Source organism: Microplitis demolitor, chromosome 4 (genome assembly GCF_026212275.2).
Source record: "Microplitis demolitor isolate Queensland-Clemson2020A chromosome 4, iyMicDemo2.1a, whole genome shotgun sequence".
Lineage (NCBI taxonomy): Eukaryota > Metazoa > Arthropoda > Insecta > Hymenoptera > Braconidae > Microplitis > Microplitis demolitor.
In genome coordinates, this window is record NC_068548.1 from 2,443,532 (window position 1) to 2,459,597 (window position 16,066).

A 16,066-nucleotide genomic window follows, 5' to 3' on the forward strand; every position below is an offset into this window, starting at 1 on the left:
GAAAAAATATCGCTCTACCTCATCGTCACTACAGATCGAGTCACTCGCAAGCCGAAAAGCTCTCGATTCTGTTGAAAAAGAGAAAAAAAATAAGAAACAGACCAATCAAAGTAGTTTCAATATTTTCGAATATTTTATTGTTAATATAATTTAAGTTATTGTTGAATGGTGTGCGTGGACGTGTAGACTGTCAAAAATTTTAAAATAGTGAAAAGCTTTCAAGATGATGAGCTTGTCTGATCAAGAAGTTCCTGTAACCATGGATTTAGTGAGAATGGTAAATATATTAGACTTTTGATTTCCACTTCACTATTTTTTGATCGGTTATTATTTAATAAATAAAATATGAAAATATCACGATTACTAACAGACAAAAATCAAGCTTAATGTTAAGTAATTTAAACACGTACTTACACTCGGTTATCATCTTGATAATATTCACAATACACGAAAAAATTATTCTTCTTTGAAATGCTATGGTGTCATAGTGAAGTTGGACCATGCTGGCCACCTAACGGAAATTAAAATAAATACATACCAAAATTTTGCCATAATAAAATTTTCAATGGTTACAGTAATTTGTAATAAAATCGATGTAAATTTTACTATGGCCATAGCAATCTTTACAGTATGTTTATTTCCATTTCCATCAGGTGGCCAACATGGTCCGGCTTTACATGGAAAAAAATGTTGGCTCGAAACCTGCCAATTTTTATTATGCCGTCGACCAACCTTCAAACAAGAAGTGAAGCATCCAAAAAATTATTAATAGGAAAAATTACTATCATAAAACATTGCAGAGCAAATTAAACCTAAAAACTAAGACTTTTAATCTTTTAGCAGACTAAAGGAGGGGGGTTAACTATATATAAGACCGACATTGATTTTCAAAAAAATGTTCTTTACACTTGCAACCATCTTTCATTACTGGTAGTGTGCCTAAAATTAACTCCGCGGAGGGTCGCAGGTAGGCCAACGATGAAAAACCCCGTTTTTCAATAACGAGATTTACAAACCCAAAATTTAGTGGGAACGTTGCTTATATATGCATATTTTCCGACGGGACAGTTAAAAATAAGAACTAGGGATAAAATGATACGATTTCATATGAGGGTAGTTGGGGCCAGAATCATTACTCGAAGTCTAAAATCATGTATCATCAATTCATTCTCGGCCACGCACTATTTTTCATAATTGACTACATCGAAACTTCGAATTAAAACGAGACAGTTATAGATTAATAACCTCGAACGGAACTGATTGACTGAACTGATGATTATTCTAAAGTTTATAGTAAACGAATGCGATTCTGATTGATAGGGCAGCAATCAAATGAGAATAAAACTTCGACAATTATTTAGACTTCGACATATTAGCTGATAGTCAAAATAATGTGAAACCTTAATATTAATACTTAAAGATCATTCGAAAACGTTTGATTCTAATCAGAAAAAGCAGTCTTTAACACTTCGTTTTTTGACGTTAAATTTTAAGGAGACCATGTATTTTCTATGGAATAAACTATTGTCCGCTTTGCGTTCAAGGTGAATAATTGACAATAAGGGAAATTCGATTCTCAATATTTTCTAGATTATCAAAAGTATTGAGCAACCTCTAAAAAGCGTCTAATCAAGGTGATTTTTAGAGAAAGAGAGAGAGAGAGAGAGAGAGAGTGTTGTAGAAGTGCGTAAAACTGCAAAACTTTCATAGAAGATTGAAAAAAAAATTCGTCGGTTTTTTTGATCACCCATATATATGTTCTTCTCGATGAATGCTCTTGAACACTTGCATTAGGGTGTAAGAAGACAATACAACAACAGAGGGATTGTAAGAAAACAAAAACTTTTGTTTGTTTCATCCGATTGTTTCTTTCGTATTTTCTTCAGTTCAAACGAAAAAGTGACAAATCAATTCAGATAATTGGTTTCTATCCTATTGAACCATAAAATAAAGGAGAATAAGTTACTTATAGTCTTTAAAAAAAATACTGAAATTATAAATTTAGGTTCTCATAAAAACTTGATAATAGCTTTTTAGATTTTTCTCTATCTAAACATTTAAATTTTGTTTGCTCGAATAAAAAAAAAGCATCGTATATTATGTTTTGTTCCTTTGATTTAAATAAATCTATTCTTCAAAACCTTGTGATGATCACTAAGAATATAGAACACTAAAATTGACAAGAGCATATATACTAGTACAGGATACGTTCCTTTAGTATATATAATAGTTGATATTGTTATCGGTGTTGGCACGTCGAGTGCTACGACACGACACGCGACCACCAGTTGTCCCATGGGATCCACTATCCCTTCTGTATCCTCTAAACACCTAATTGTCACCCCTCCACGATTATGAGCATCCCCGAGACCACACAGAGGGTGCCAACATCGACTATGCCAATCGACCCTCTTCTCTGACCCCCTTGTCATTTTCTTTTTCTCTTTTGTATCTTTCGTATTTGAAATAAGTTTGTCTCATCCTATAATAAAAACTCATACTCGAAAATCACCCCGGGTTTATAACAGTTTTATAGATGTGATACATCTTTAGTATTGAATACAAACATTTGATTTATCTCTAGATAATAAAAATCATTCGATTCCCACACTAATCCCTTGGTAGTCAGTAATACTTAATTGATACTTCAACAACAAGCATATGCTGCCACTCGAAATCAAGCTCTTAAAGTACTTGACATCGTACTTCATTACCAACTAATTGAGTAAGATAATATGTGTCAAAAATGTAATAATTATTTGCTAATAATAGCATGTTCAGAAATTCACTCTGCAAAAAAATGGTGCAACTTCGTTCACAAATATCTGGGTGAACAATTCGATTACCATAATTCGTTGATAAACTCTCCAAAGAAAGAACCCGGGTCGAAATTTTCGCCCTCACCTTTGACCTCAAATAATCAACTTTAGTGAGGTTGTGCCAGGCCAATTGAGGATGACATTACATACAATCTTTGCTCCTCTTAAGGTTAAGATCTTATCTGTATGAAATGAGAGTCAATAAACTTCATTGAGGGTAAGAAGAGGTTCACTTAGTTTCGAAAATGAAATGAGGGGCAAAACTCAAAAATAGTGTGAAATGAAGGCTGTAATTTCGACTCGGCTGACACAACCCAGGTTGCCATACAATATATTCTTTCAAACTTGAAACATGAGGTTTAGGTGTACTCTACTCTCGATTACGATCTTATCGTTTTCAGATTATTACTCAAATGGGTCAAAAACTGCATAGAAACCAATATTGTATTGAATAGCTTAAATCATGAATATTTCTGTAAGATGTACTTCGTTGTATAACTATATCAAGTACATTCATAAGCCTACAAAAATTTGTTTTTCATTCGACGGCGAATGACTTTACTGTAAAACCATAGCAAAGTGCACGATTAACAGTCTAAAGATCACCCTTTCTCCTTATATAGTAGCTTGTATGTAATTTTTTACTTCCCCTAGTTCAGATCATATAAATATACAACAGAGTATTCACTGTATTGTATAGTATATAGAATCCCTATATTCCCTTAGTTTGTGCATTGAAGTGACGGGGCGTCCCCTTTACGAATGGAGCATCAATTTCATCGCACGCGACTCCAAACACCCGAATCCGAAAGCCATAACCGTAAGTACTGACTTTGACTACACATGACCTTTACATTATTATACCCCACATGGATACGCAAGTCAGTAAAAAAAAGTCGTGTGTTTTTAATCAACATGTATGCAGACATGGGCAACACACATTTGAGTAGTAAGTCATCCAAGTCAATAACTTTGTACAACAATGAAAATTGCGATGATGAGGCTGAAAACCAATGGAGAGAAATATAGACGGGTCTTCTGGCTTCTGGGAAAATTATTCCCTGAAACGTCGACACGCGACGATGTTTGTGCTTTTTTATTACGAGTCATTAGCTCTTTTATTCACTACGCAATACTTGCGTTGTGTCAACCGTTTAAGTGATGTGTATCATATGACTACAATAATTATTAATGTGACTAAGGGTACCCAGTAAAAATGATTTCTTGACACAGAAAATTTTTGTCATTATGAATTGAAAACAGAAATTTTATCAAGCCAAGAAATTTCTTCTGGTGATAAGAAAATTTTTGTTTTCATTTCATTCTGTGTACAGATTTTTCTGAGTAGTTTTTGTAATGAATATTGTGAAAAATAAGATATGCGATAGATAATTTATAATGAAATTGAATAAGTTCTGAATGGATTATCAAAATCCGACATTTGTAAAAGAAAGAAAGTAAAATAAGAAATTTGAAACGCGTTGGAATTAGAGTGAGTTGTGGAATTATTAATGATAGACGTATAATTAAAATAGCGGCCGGATATTAACGTCTGCAAATTAATAACGGGAAGTTAATAACTTCTGTTATTAGTCCTCATTTTCAATTTTAAAATATCTCTTCTTTTTATCTCTATAATCTACATGTCAAAAAAATTCATTTATTTAATTTTTCTTTTATTTAATCGTTTCTTATTAAAAATTAGGGGTTAGATTTTACGATTATTTTTTTGTTCAAAATTAAGAAATAAAATTAATTACCCATTGAGGGTTCGAAGGAAAATTTGTTTGGTTTTGGTGTCATTCCATTTGTTTCCTCAAAAGTCATTGTCAGAAAATTCAAAAATTGCTCAGATTTTAATGAATTCCGATTTCTTCAATTGGGTTTTTTTTTAGTTCAACATGAAAAAATGTCTTTGAGCTTGAAAACGTGTAAATAACAAAATTTCGTACCCAATCAGCTCGGAAACAACCAGAAGTTTTAAGGCTAGCCCGCAGGCTAAATTTTTTCCAGATTTTTTTTATCGACTCTTCTGCTATACGACTTTTTTTACTGTCGTGCCGATGCTACGGTAAGTATACTCAGTAGAAAAGGGAAAGTCACCAAAAAAGACAAAAAAATGTATAATAAAATATCAGAGTTTTTCATTTATAGTTCGCGCTTGAGGTGTACAAATTTACATTTTATCCCTAAATAATGATAATTAAAATTTTATTGATTCTTAAAAGTATTTCTTCTTCACTCCAAAATATATACTTTCTGTCTCTCTCTCTTCATATATATATTTAAATTCAAAAATAGTACTTGGCGCTTAGTCTCTGCGCTAATAACCGAAGATTCACAGAAACCGGTAATCAGGTTTACCACAAGATTGCTCCGCAAGGAGGAAACCTACCAATCGTTTACCGGAAGTCTTTCTGTTTCTCTCTATCTCCAGCTCACATTTATATCTCATATCTTCCAATGTCTGTACCTCGATATTTTTCTCGATTTCCCTCTCGTTTATCAGTTATTCGACTCATCCTCTATCTGCCAAACCAATTTACTTCCTTCAATATAGATGATCAGATATATCTATTCATTATCGATTCTATTAAATCTCATATTTAATTATCACCATTAAATATTTCATGCGCAACGACAATAAATCATGGGTAGAAGAACTTACATTTAAATAAAATCAAATAGTTCAAATATTTTTCCCAAGATCGAATTCGTCGTCGGAAATTACAATATATGACGAACATATTAAATTCTACAAATATATAAATATATTTCCGTTGCGTCACTGCAATAGAAGTCACTAATATTTAAAAAAAATAGCGACAATAAAGTACCACCTGCGCGCTTCGCGTTCGAGGTGAGCGAAATTTTTAATGTTATCGAATGCTAACCTAAAACGTGAGATTATTGATATGTATAATACTTATGACAGCGATTCGGATCGTGAATGGGGTTAGAATGGATCGCGACGGTAACTGTCTACGGATCGCTGTCTTTACGATACACTAATCACTATCCATTAGATCATTCCAATCACGATATTTTTTTCTCCCTGTACTAGAATAAATTCTGCTTAACATCTACTTGACCGATTAATTACACCGTTTTTCTCATTTTCATTGAAAGCTCGAATATCTTGAAAATACGAGTTTCGAAAAGAGTATTTTTGAATTTAAACAATTCAAAGTTTTGAGGTTCCCGATTCAAAATTTTGGCCTCCATTTTAACCTCAATCAAATTTGGTAAGGTTATGCGTAGGGACAAATGAGGTTAAAATTGTCTGTATATTTTGCTCCTCATTTGACCCTCAATGCAGTAGTTATCGGACAAAATACCACAGTGTATATAATCAATCTTTTTCTAGATATTTTTCTTTATCGTTATAATATTTCTATCATTATTTATATTACATAAATAAATTATTTTTCAGACTGATGGATTCACAAAATTACCCGATTCAGTTCATGGATTGTTAAATATCAATTACTGTAATACATACACAACCAATGAGAGTACACCAAGCGATAAAAATCATCACGGTAAATATCAATTATAATCAATAAGTATAGTGTTCACCATAACTATAAAAAACTATAGAATTAATAGTAAATATCTTAGATAAGAAAAGTAAGTGTTTTTGATGTTGTCTTTGACATATATTCATAAGATGAAAAATATGACATGGGATAACATACAACTTGCAATCTGTACTCATATTTATAGCAATTTCGTACTTTGAGGGTAGTCTTTCAATTTCTACTGTCATCTAAACATCAAGCTTTGTGGATGATAAAACTTATACATTGAACGAAAGATGAATCCATTGCTCGTTGTACACTATAACTACGTGATTACACGATAGAGAGGGCAGGAACATTTTACTATCCCCTTGAAGGAAAACTGTCACTTACAGGCAGCAAACTCCGTTGATACATCTTAGTACATTGATGAATCGTGTTGAAAATGTTATTTTTCAAATGTTCATAAAACAAAATCCTCAGATTGTCTTAAGAAAAGACAAAAATTTCCAATGATGTAATAAAATTACTAATTCAATACTAAACAATAGTTTAATGTATCCAACAGAAAATAGCTTAAATAGGGTAGAAGTGGAAAAATGGAAAACGAATTAGTAGTGTTAAATTTTTCGAAATTTTTATGTAATATGACTTACGGTCGCGAATTTCGAGCTCGGGAAAATTCATGAAAAAATACACCCGTAAAATATATAAGAAATATCGTGACAATACAGTCAAATAAGGGGATACAAAGAAAGAATTAGGATAAAAATATTTTTTTGAACATTGATTGACAGTTTCTGTCTGGTATTTTGCATGCTGCGAGAGCGGAGAAAAAAATTGTGAATGAATGCGATAAGAAATAAAAAAAAAAAAAAATAAATGCGAGAAGCATCAGTCACAAGTTTTGAAACCCCTCAATATGAAACTCAATCACTACCTATAATGCCGCAATTTCTCGGTAGTAATTGTATTACCTCACACTTCTACTTTGCCAAAGACGATTCCTCAATATTATTTCAAAGAAAAAATATAAAAATCTTAAGAATCGAGTAATCTAAGCTTCAGAATTTCATGTTTTTTAAATAGTAACAATTACTATGCAAGTTTTGCAATTAACGGTTGGAAAAACGGGAAAAATAATAATGTTCCCTTGTAAAATTTTGTAAATTAACTCTTGGAAAAGTCTGATAAGAATTTTCATAAGCATAATTTCATTAGCTTACAATATTATCTATAAATCTTATTTATGTAAAATCGATGTCTTTTAGATACAGTTCTTTCATAGCTTTCAATCTCACCCAGTTCTAATCCCCTGACCTAACGGCTCTCCCTAATTATGCGGTTGGGGTCGTTTTGCTATATAGTAGGGCTTTTTCTTGCAATTATCAATCAAAATAGCTGAAAAAAGTCTATAGGACTAGAGAACAGTACAATAAGTTGTCTTCTGAGTAACTTTCTACTTATATTGATCTTGCGGCACAACATGGCTTGCATAAAGAAGTATATATGTCACATATATAATATACATGTGTGCAAAAAATGCATTGGTATAGAGTAGAGGTACCGTTTTTGGGAACTCTAGGACCAGTTTTGGATACTTAAGGAATTTAAATCATACAGTATTATAGAATACGGTTAATATATGCTTCTTTATATATATATATATATATATTTTTTTTTTTTTTTTTTTTTTTTTTTTTTTTTTTTAATGAAATCAAAATTAGAACGTGTTCGAAATGAATTTATACCCATAAAGCAAAATTTTGTTTTGTCATAATGACATTATACTCAAAACCAATAAACTGTAATAATTTATTGTTCATCGATTCATTCTTTCGAAGTGGACGAGGAATATATCTGTACATTAATACTAAGACTATAAAGAAAAAAAGACAATGAAGTTATCGATGAGTGGACACCCATAGCGAATTCTAGGACCCTATCGAGTCGATATTTTTCCGGAATATACTTGTATTTTCTTTCAAATTCAGGCTGAATTGTAAGAATTAACATTAACTAAAACCAAATGGATTTTGAAATATTGGGTTCCCACACGGAAAAAGATATATCCGAGAATATATCCCGGTAAAAAAGCATACATACGACAATACTAAAGATATAAGCTAAATATGTAACATTTTGCCAGGATAGATATTTTTTCGTGCGGGTTGATAAAGTTGAACTATAATAGTATTTTGTAGAAAATGTCCATGTCTTCTTATGGAAAGTTGCCTGTAACTTTTCATCTATTGGGAATAACCCATCACAATATTAACGTTTTTTGTTCATTATGATGTCCTCTAGTAGGAAAAGCCTAAAAAGTCCTAGGAATAATTTATTTTTGCAGTTGAGACTCATATAAGCGTTGGTGGAGATGGGTGGACATGGGTGGAGATAGTTTTCTATAAAGAGTAGCCCGTAACTTTGCTCCTGTTGGGAATAACCCATCACAACATGAACGTTTTTTGTTCATTATGATGCCCTCTAGTAGGAAAAGCCATAGAAAGTTCTAGGAATAATTTATTTTTGAGTAATTGACGTCGGGCAGATATGGGCAGATGCGGGCAGATGACACTGTCTATGCAATATTATAAGAAGTGGCCCGTAACTTTGCTCCTGTTGGGAATAACCCATCACAACATAAATGTTTTTTGTTCATTATGATGTCCTCTAGTAGGAAAAGCCTAAAAAGTCCTAGGAATAATTTATTATTTGAGTACAGACCCATATGAAGATAAATGAGGATGAATAAGGATGTCTGTCTATGAAGAGTGGCCCGTAACTTTTTATCTGTCGGGAATAACTCAACACAATATTGACGTTTACTGTTCATTGCAATGTCCTCCAGTCCAAAAAACCCCGAAAAGTCCCAAAAATACTCTTGTCTAAAAAATTCATATATTTTAGCATCCAGTGGATATTCCAGTCCAGAATATAGACAAGAATCGTGGCTTCAAGATGGTAAGTTCTCTGATTAAATTTTGATAAAAATCAAATAATATAGACAACAAAAACATTTAGTGTTTCGTAATCTGAGTGTTATAGAAACTTTTTGCTATCACTTTGAGGCAAAGCCATTTTTAGCTTCACTAGCAGCTGCTAAAAGCTTAATAGTCTAGTATGTTGGTTCATATCCATCATGATAATAATTATAAACAACATTGATTATTAGAGAATTCATATTATTCTGTTTAATTTTCACAGGAAGTAGTTGTGAGACTGAAGATAGTGATCAATACGTTTCTGAGTTTCATCATATATCAGGTAATTAAGAAAACACTAAAAAATATTGAAACATTTCAAATTATAAAAAATATTTTTCAAAAAATCTTCTTCGTTAAATGTAAAAATTACATAAAAATGGGTATGGAACCGTCGCCTATAGCTCATCTGCTTATAATTACACTTTAAGATTCTCATTTAAGTCTACAAGATGTAAATAAAATACAATTTTCTTAAAATAAAAAGCTCGCTCAAGGCATCAATCACGTTTTATTTTTATTTGATCTTCTTATTATTTTTAAATTTGTTTTCGATGCATAAAAAACGTTTTTGATCGAATATGGATTACATTATCGTTCTGAGATTACAAGCATCAGCACTTTGCGCTTTTATTCTCAGGAAAATAATTTGCTTTTATAATTTACCAATCGCAGCTTCGACTTACGAGATAAAAAAAATAAGATAAGGTGTTTATTGTTTCCCAGATAAAACTAATTAATAATTTTTAAAAAAATGTCATTTTACATGGGTGTCATCTAGAAAGAAAATAGAGATATCATAACTCGTGAATACTCGAAATAGGTTAAAAAACGGCCCCTGTAGCAAGGGTAACCATTGCATAGTAATTTTTCCATTTGTTTATTTCAATTTCCGTCAGGTGGCTAACATGGTCCGGCTTTACTATGACACCATAGCATTTCAAACAGCAATAATTTCTCGTGTAACCGATCATCAATTTCGTTACATTAATCAATAAATTCATAGTTTTTAATACGCATTCAACAGTAGTAGACAACAATAATTAGGGCTCTTTTAAAATGAGCGAACTATCCCACGAAAAAACAAGAAGAACGTTTTTTCCCTATTATCTGTTTCACCATGAAATGAACATTTAGTATCTAAAAGTATGATAAAATTATCAAAAAACCAATTCATCATATATTTATATAGTCATTTTTATTTTCGGTATATTTACTCTAATGATTGTTCGTCCCATACAATCATGTCTAACTATGCAAGATGAGACAGTACTTTTTTTATATCTGATCGAACATGAGTTTCATATGTGAGTGTTTTAATATTTTCCTCTGTATTAATTTCGTTATTTTAAATCAACAATTTTCTATATACTGTAAGCAATATTATTTAAAATTTCTCATTTGATTGCCTGAATTTTAATTACAACTCTGCCAACAAATTATATCAAACCCTCCGGGGTATGTTTATTGTTTGCTTTTATCCAATATCTAGTCCTATCGTACTATATACTAAAGTATACACCACATGTTTTTATTATAACTTTCATTATATTCTTTATGCAAATCATTTTGTTTTAAGCAATAATTTTTTTATTTGTAAAAAATTATTCCCATGAAAAATGAATACATCACTTGATTTATAACATTATTTTGACCTCATCCCTTCTCTAGCTTTCCCTTCTTTTGTAGTCTTCACATAGTCGTCCCTATTTTACTACCAAAATCTTTTTCCCCACTCTGTAACCCTCACCTATAACTTGTGATACCCCTACGGCCATTACGTACCCACGTGCCGTTGCAACGATGCATCTCAACTTCCGTCATGACACGCGTCCTTATGTCTGAACTTAGAGCTTCATTGTATTTTTGATGTTACTGTTACTTTGATTTGTCAATTTATTTTAGGTCTAAACAAATAAAAATAAAACACTTAAAAAATTAGTTTATGATGTGTTCATTACAAAAATCTGAAAACGCTCTATTTCGCGGTCTAATTTCAAAAATCCGATATTTCCGAGTTCACGAAATTTCAAAACTGTCATATTTGTTTTGAGACCTTTAAACTCTAACTTTTTGTTTTGAATTAAAGTCAACTGATTTTATATGTTTTCAGATGGGGTTAAGCAAGAATCTTCACTTAATTGCCAGAAAAATAGAAATGATTATAATCAGCAATATAATGAAAATGGACTGAATTTTTTGGACCTCAGTCCTGCGACTTCTGATTTATGTTTTGGGTAAAAATGATTTTTTTTTTAAATATTTAGTCTAGAATATTAGGTTGGTTAATTTCATTTTTGTAAGACTCAAATAAGTTTTTGAACAAAAGTGAGCAAAATCAACCATGTACACAAAAATTGTGCAGGTTGACAGTAGATTATTCATTTTTATATCCTTGTTATAATTGATACAGAAAACCAAGTCCTGGAAGAAATGAGAGGAGTGATTGTATATCAGTTAAGGAAGAGCCGTCGGATCGTGATTACATCGAACCAACATCACTTACTAACCTTTCATCCCCTGGTTCACAAGATAATTTAACTGGTAAATATAATTATCGCATAATTCAAGTAGTATAAGTATGGAGAAGGATATCTTATTTTCGATTTTACTTCATTGAGAGAGAAAATAAATCTGGAAAACATCAGCCTCAAAATTTCCAATTGAAAAAAATCCGTCTATCGGTTGACCCTGTGGGCCAGCCACGAGAACTTGATTTTCGAAAATCGAACCGAAACCAATAACTTCCCTTTTTCTGAAAATTTTCAATTTTCTTAGCGAGCAGTTAAAAATAGCAAATTTTTTTGAATGTCATACGTGTATATATGTCAGAACGAATGCATAAAAACAGAGGTCAAAAAAACATCAAATAAGAGAAGAATGATAGTTAGTCTATAATAAATTATTGTAACTCAGATACTAATGTCAAAACGGATTGAACTTTTATGCACCCTCTTGAGGTCTCTATTCGAACTGTGAGTTGTGACAAAGTCTCTTGACAGAAGGGAAGCATCCAAAGCGTGATAGATATAATGAAGTAAATGGTCAAATAAGGATGCGAGATTTCGATAATGGAATGACCCACGTGCATGACTCTATATGCTATTATTTACGTCCATATCATCAATTTCTATTAACATCTCGATAGGATGACCAAAAAATTCTGTAAATTATATCTCCCAGTGTATGTATGAATTCAATTCCGTCGCTCGAAAAACGTTCGATCTTCGGGTACATAAAAAAAATTCTTAAAAATGGATTTTTTTATTTTAACAGTTTAATTTTAAATGAAAATAAACATATTTCTACCATAACTATCTGCACAGCTTTAGCTTAAATAAATGAGCTACTTTGTAGTCACCTGGGGATTATACAGAGTTCTCTCTCAACGTAATTCTCCCTTGCCATTAAGCCAACTCAATTATTCACTCGCAGTTTACGTTGATAATAGGGTATAGAGTACTTCCGAGATATGTTATGTTATCGATACAATACACAACTTGAACTTGTATTAAATCTCATGGGAAAATTAACGGTAAAAAAAATTATAAACAAAATAAACCGTACATGGACAAATATTAAAACGAATAAAGATCAATAAATACTGGTTGTATGAAAACGAATCGATTGGAAAAAAATATATATAAAAAAATTGAAAATCAATTTGAATTCATGCAATTTTCAGTAGGTCGTGACTCGCATTTTTCTCTTTTCTTTTCGTACCATTGGTTTCTCTCACCCTTTATCTTCCAACCGCGACTACCGTGAAAAAATCAGCGTAAGCCCTGAATATCAAGTAATTTCTTGACATATTTATATGATGGATTTTTAGATGGCATCTGAGCATTTTGTCTCATTTCATAATTAAATTTTCGCGGGCATTATTAAGTAATTTCTTTATACTTTGAATTCCTTTCATTTTCAGAAAATTTTCAAAAAATCGGGTTTGCATTTTCAGACAAATTTTTGAAAACTGGGTTTTCATAAAAAATAGCTGATTAGAAGTCCTAGAAATCTATTCTATTTTCCAGGTGATATTTGAATTCCACGTGTGTGTACTTGTTTGTATTTTCATTGAATCAGTTCTAGAGTTTTGAATTTTCTTGGAATTTGAACTTGAGGTCAAAGACAAAAAAGTCAACGGGTAGAGTAATACATAAATATATAGACTACTGGGAATGTAAATCCTTCAGTTAATTATTCAAAAGTCTTGTCGGAGGGTACGAGTAAATAGCAACCCTTTTAATCTTCTTTAATACAGACGAATAACCAAATGTTATTTACGACAATGAACTCAATCAGTTGATATAACATTTTTCAAGCCATCAAAATAAATAATTAAGAATGGGGAAGTAATGAGAGATGAACTGAAATATAAGTCAGCGGTCGGAGCCACTATCGTTGCAACTTCGACATTTTGTGAAAAGCAATGAAAGCAAAAAGCTATGGATTGAGAAAATGAATAGTATGTTTAATAATATAACCAAAAATATTCGCAATCATATTAATTGGTCATTTTGTTTTAGAAATTTTGATATTAAATTCATATGACTCAATGAAATAAGAGTTAACTAACTGATATTTTGACAGATATATGATATTGTCTTTCTTTCTTACCCCTGATCATCCTTTACATTGCAAAAGTAAGATGAGCCCTCTTTACATCTAATTCAAAATACATCAGCAAAAACATGTCATGAAAAAATATTTCCATGAGCAAGACAAAGAGAAAAGTATTTTCATCCTTCTCTTGCTCATGGATATATTTTTTCATGACAAGTTTTTGCTGAAATTTTTTGTCCGAGACATCATTTCTGAGGTGAAATGAGAAGCCCAAAGTCTTTCGTGAAGTATAAAGTTATGTGGGGTAAGTTTGCGCAGACCCATTTATTTCAGACTGAAATGCATGGGTTTGCGCACACTTGCCCACTGAGTACACATACCCTACATGACTCTATGTGATTTATAATTTTAGCGCGAAACTTAATCTACCAAAGACGGCAACAGTATACTAATCATCTAATAACAAGGGAACCCCAAGATTCTCCAACATTGAATAGGCCAGCAAGTGCATCATCAATAACATCACAATGGCTAACAACTCAATCCAACCAATCTACAGTAGAATCAACCTTTCCATCACGTCACGATACTTGGTCCTCATCTTGCACTACAAATGTTTATCCTAGACGTAGTTCGAGTCCAACTTGGACTAAACTAGGAATACAGTCTGAAATAAAAACTTCACCATGGGAGCGACAGTCTGTTTACCAAAAGAAAAGTTCAACATGGAATTCCGAGTATATCAGGAGACCATCGTCTTCAACAGGGTTTTCATCATGGCCTGAGTTGTCTGTTGGGTACATAATCTTGAATATACGAGAATGCTCATGTTGAAAAAAAACTAAATTCTGTAATTATCAAATTTATGCAGATACCAACAACAAAGAAGAGGCTCACTCCAGCTTTGGCAGTTTTTGGTTACACTACTAGATGACCCTGCTAATTCTCCATGTATCACATGGACCGGTCGTGGCATGGAATTTAAATTAATCGAGCCAGAAGAGGTAAGCGAGTATTTTCATATTTTTTCTAACTTCTATTACAAAAGAATTTAAAATTATTTGTCAACAGGTAGCACGGCGTTGGGGAATACAAAAAAATCGTCCAGCAATGAATTATGACAAACTCAGCAGATCATTAAGATACTACTATGAAAAAGGAATAATGCAAAAAGTTGCTGGTGAAAGATATGTCTATAAATTTGTCTGTGATCCAGAGGCTTTATTCAATATGGCGTATGGTGTTGGAGCTACCAATCCAACGACTGAGTCTTCAGGCTCGGTAGTGAGAAATAGTATTGCTAAAATTGGGACGAATACTAATGCTTCGGATTCTACAAAACCTTCATCAGAAGGGTATGGAGAAGCTGTGCTTGCTATGTATTCAAATACAACCAGTACGTATAAATATTTTTATCAAAATACAGTAGCTGAAGTTGAGGAACAATACGAATTTTTCCTGAATTGTAATCAGTATGAAAAAAATTAATTAGCAGACAGAAGCTAATGGGTTTCTTCTCTAGAGAAGAAACGGATCAGTTTCTGCTCAGTAAATTGCATTGGCCTGAAATCAGCACTGATTGCAAGTGATAAGAAAAATATTATATTCAAATTATAAAAATTAATATTATTTCATTTCTATTCTAGTGTATGGACCGTCGAGTTTGCATCATTTACATCAATACTTAGGAACGAACGATGGTTTCAAAACACCACCACCTCGCTATCATACATATCACACACATCAATATAATAATCACCTCCATCACCATTACCATCACCATCATCATTCACCTCCATCGTATACTGACTCTATTTTGAACTACGGTCGCCTGTCACAAGAATTACCAATCGATATTAGAACTCAGGAGTCGATCAATTCAACACGTAATGGTTACGCCGACGAAGAGCGACCAACGAAAGCAAAAGAGTCATCGTTAGAATTTGAATCATCGCAAATGCGCAGCCAGTTATCTAATTCTATATCAAATTCTGAAAACTCTAATATTTTAGAGGCAACATCTACTAGTTCAAAAATTGAACAGGCTTATAATTGTTTGAGTGTTGACAGTTGTGTATGTTAAAAACAAAATAAAAACATGGATCTCTTGACAAAAAATGCTGTACTCCTCATTAATGTTTATATTTTAAATTAACTAATTTTTTGACAGAAAATGGCC

The 16,066-nt window shown here is 32.1% G+C and overlaps 1 protein-coding gene across 1 annotated transcript; it reads left to right on the plus strand.

The window, feature by feature from the left end:
* The first annotated feature begins 191 nt into the window (after window positions 1-191).
* On the plus strand, window positions 192-15,970 carry LOC103570343 (uncharacterized). Its single transcript, XM_008548053.1, has 10 exons — window positions 192-277; window positions 6,253-6,361; window positions 9,251-9,304; window positions 9,548-9,607; window positions 11,438-11,561; window positions 11,738-11,868; window positions 14,300-14,684; window positions 14,759-14,891; window positions 14,959-15,283; window positions 15,534-15,970. The coding sequence occupies exons 1-10, from the start codon at window positions 224-226 to the stop codon at window positions 15,968-15,970; spliced, it is 1,812 nt and encodes a 603-aa protein (XP_008546275.1). The 5' UTR covers window positions 192-223.
* The last annotated feature ends 96 nt before the right edge of the window (window positions 15,971-16,066 follow it).

Bases quoted from the DNA above. Each gene is read 5' to 3' on its own strand.
- LOC103570343 (XM_008548053.1), top strand. From the start codon at position 224: ATGATGAGCTTGTCTGATCAAGAAGTTCCTGTAACCATGGATTTAGTG. The intron at 9,305-9,547 runs GTAAGTTCTCTG...TAATTTTCACAG, and splicing joins AGAATCGTGGCTTCAAGATG to GAAGTAGTTGTGAGACTGAA. The intron at 14,892-14,958 runs GTAAGCGAGTAT...ATTTGTCAACAG, and splicing joins AATTAATCGAGCCAGAAGAG to GTAGCACGGCGTTGGGGAAT.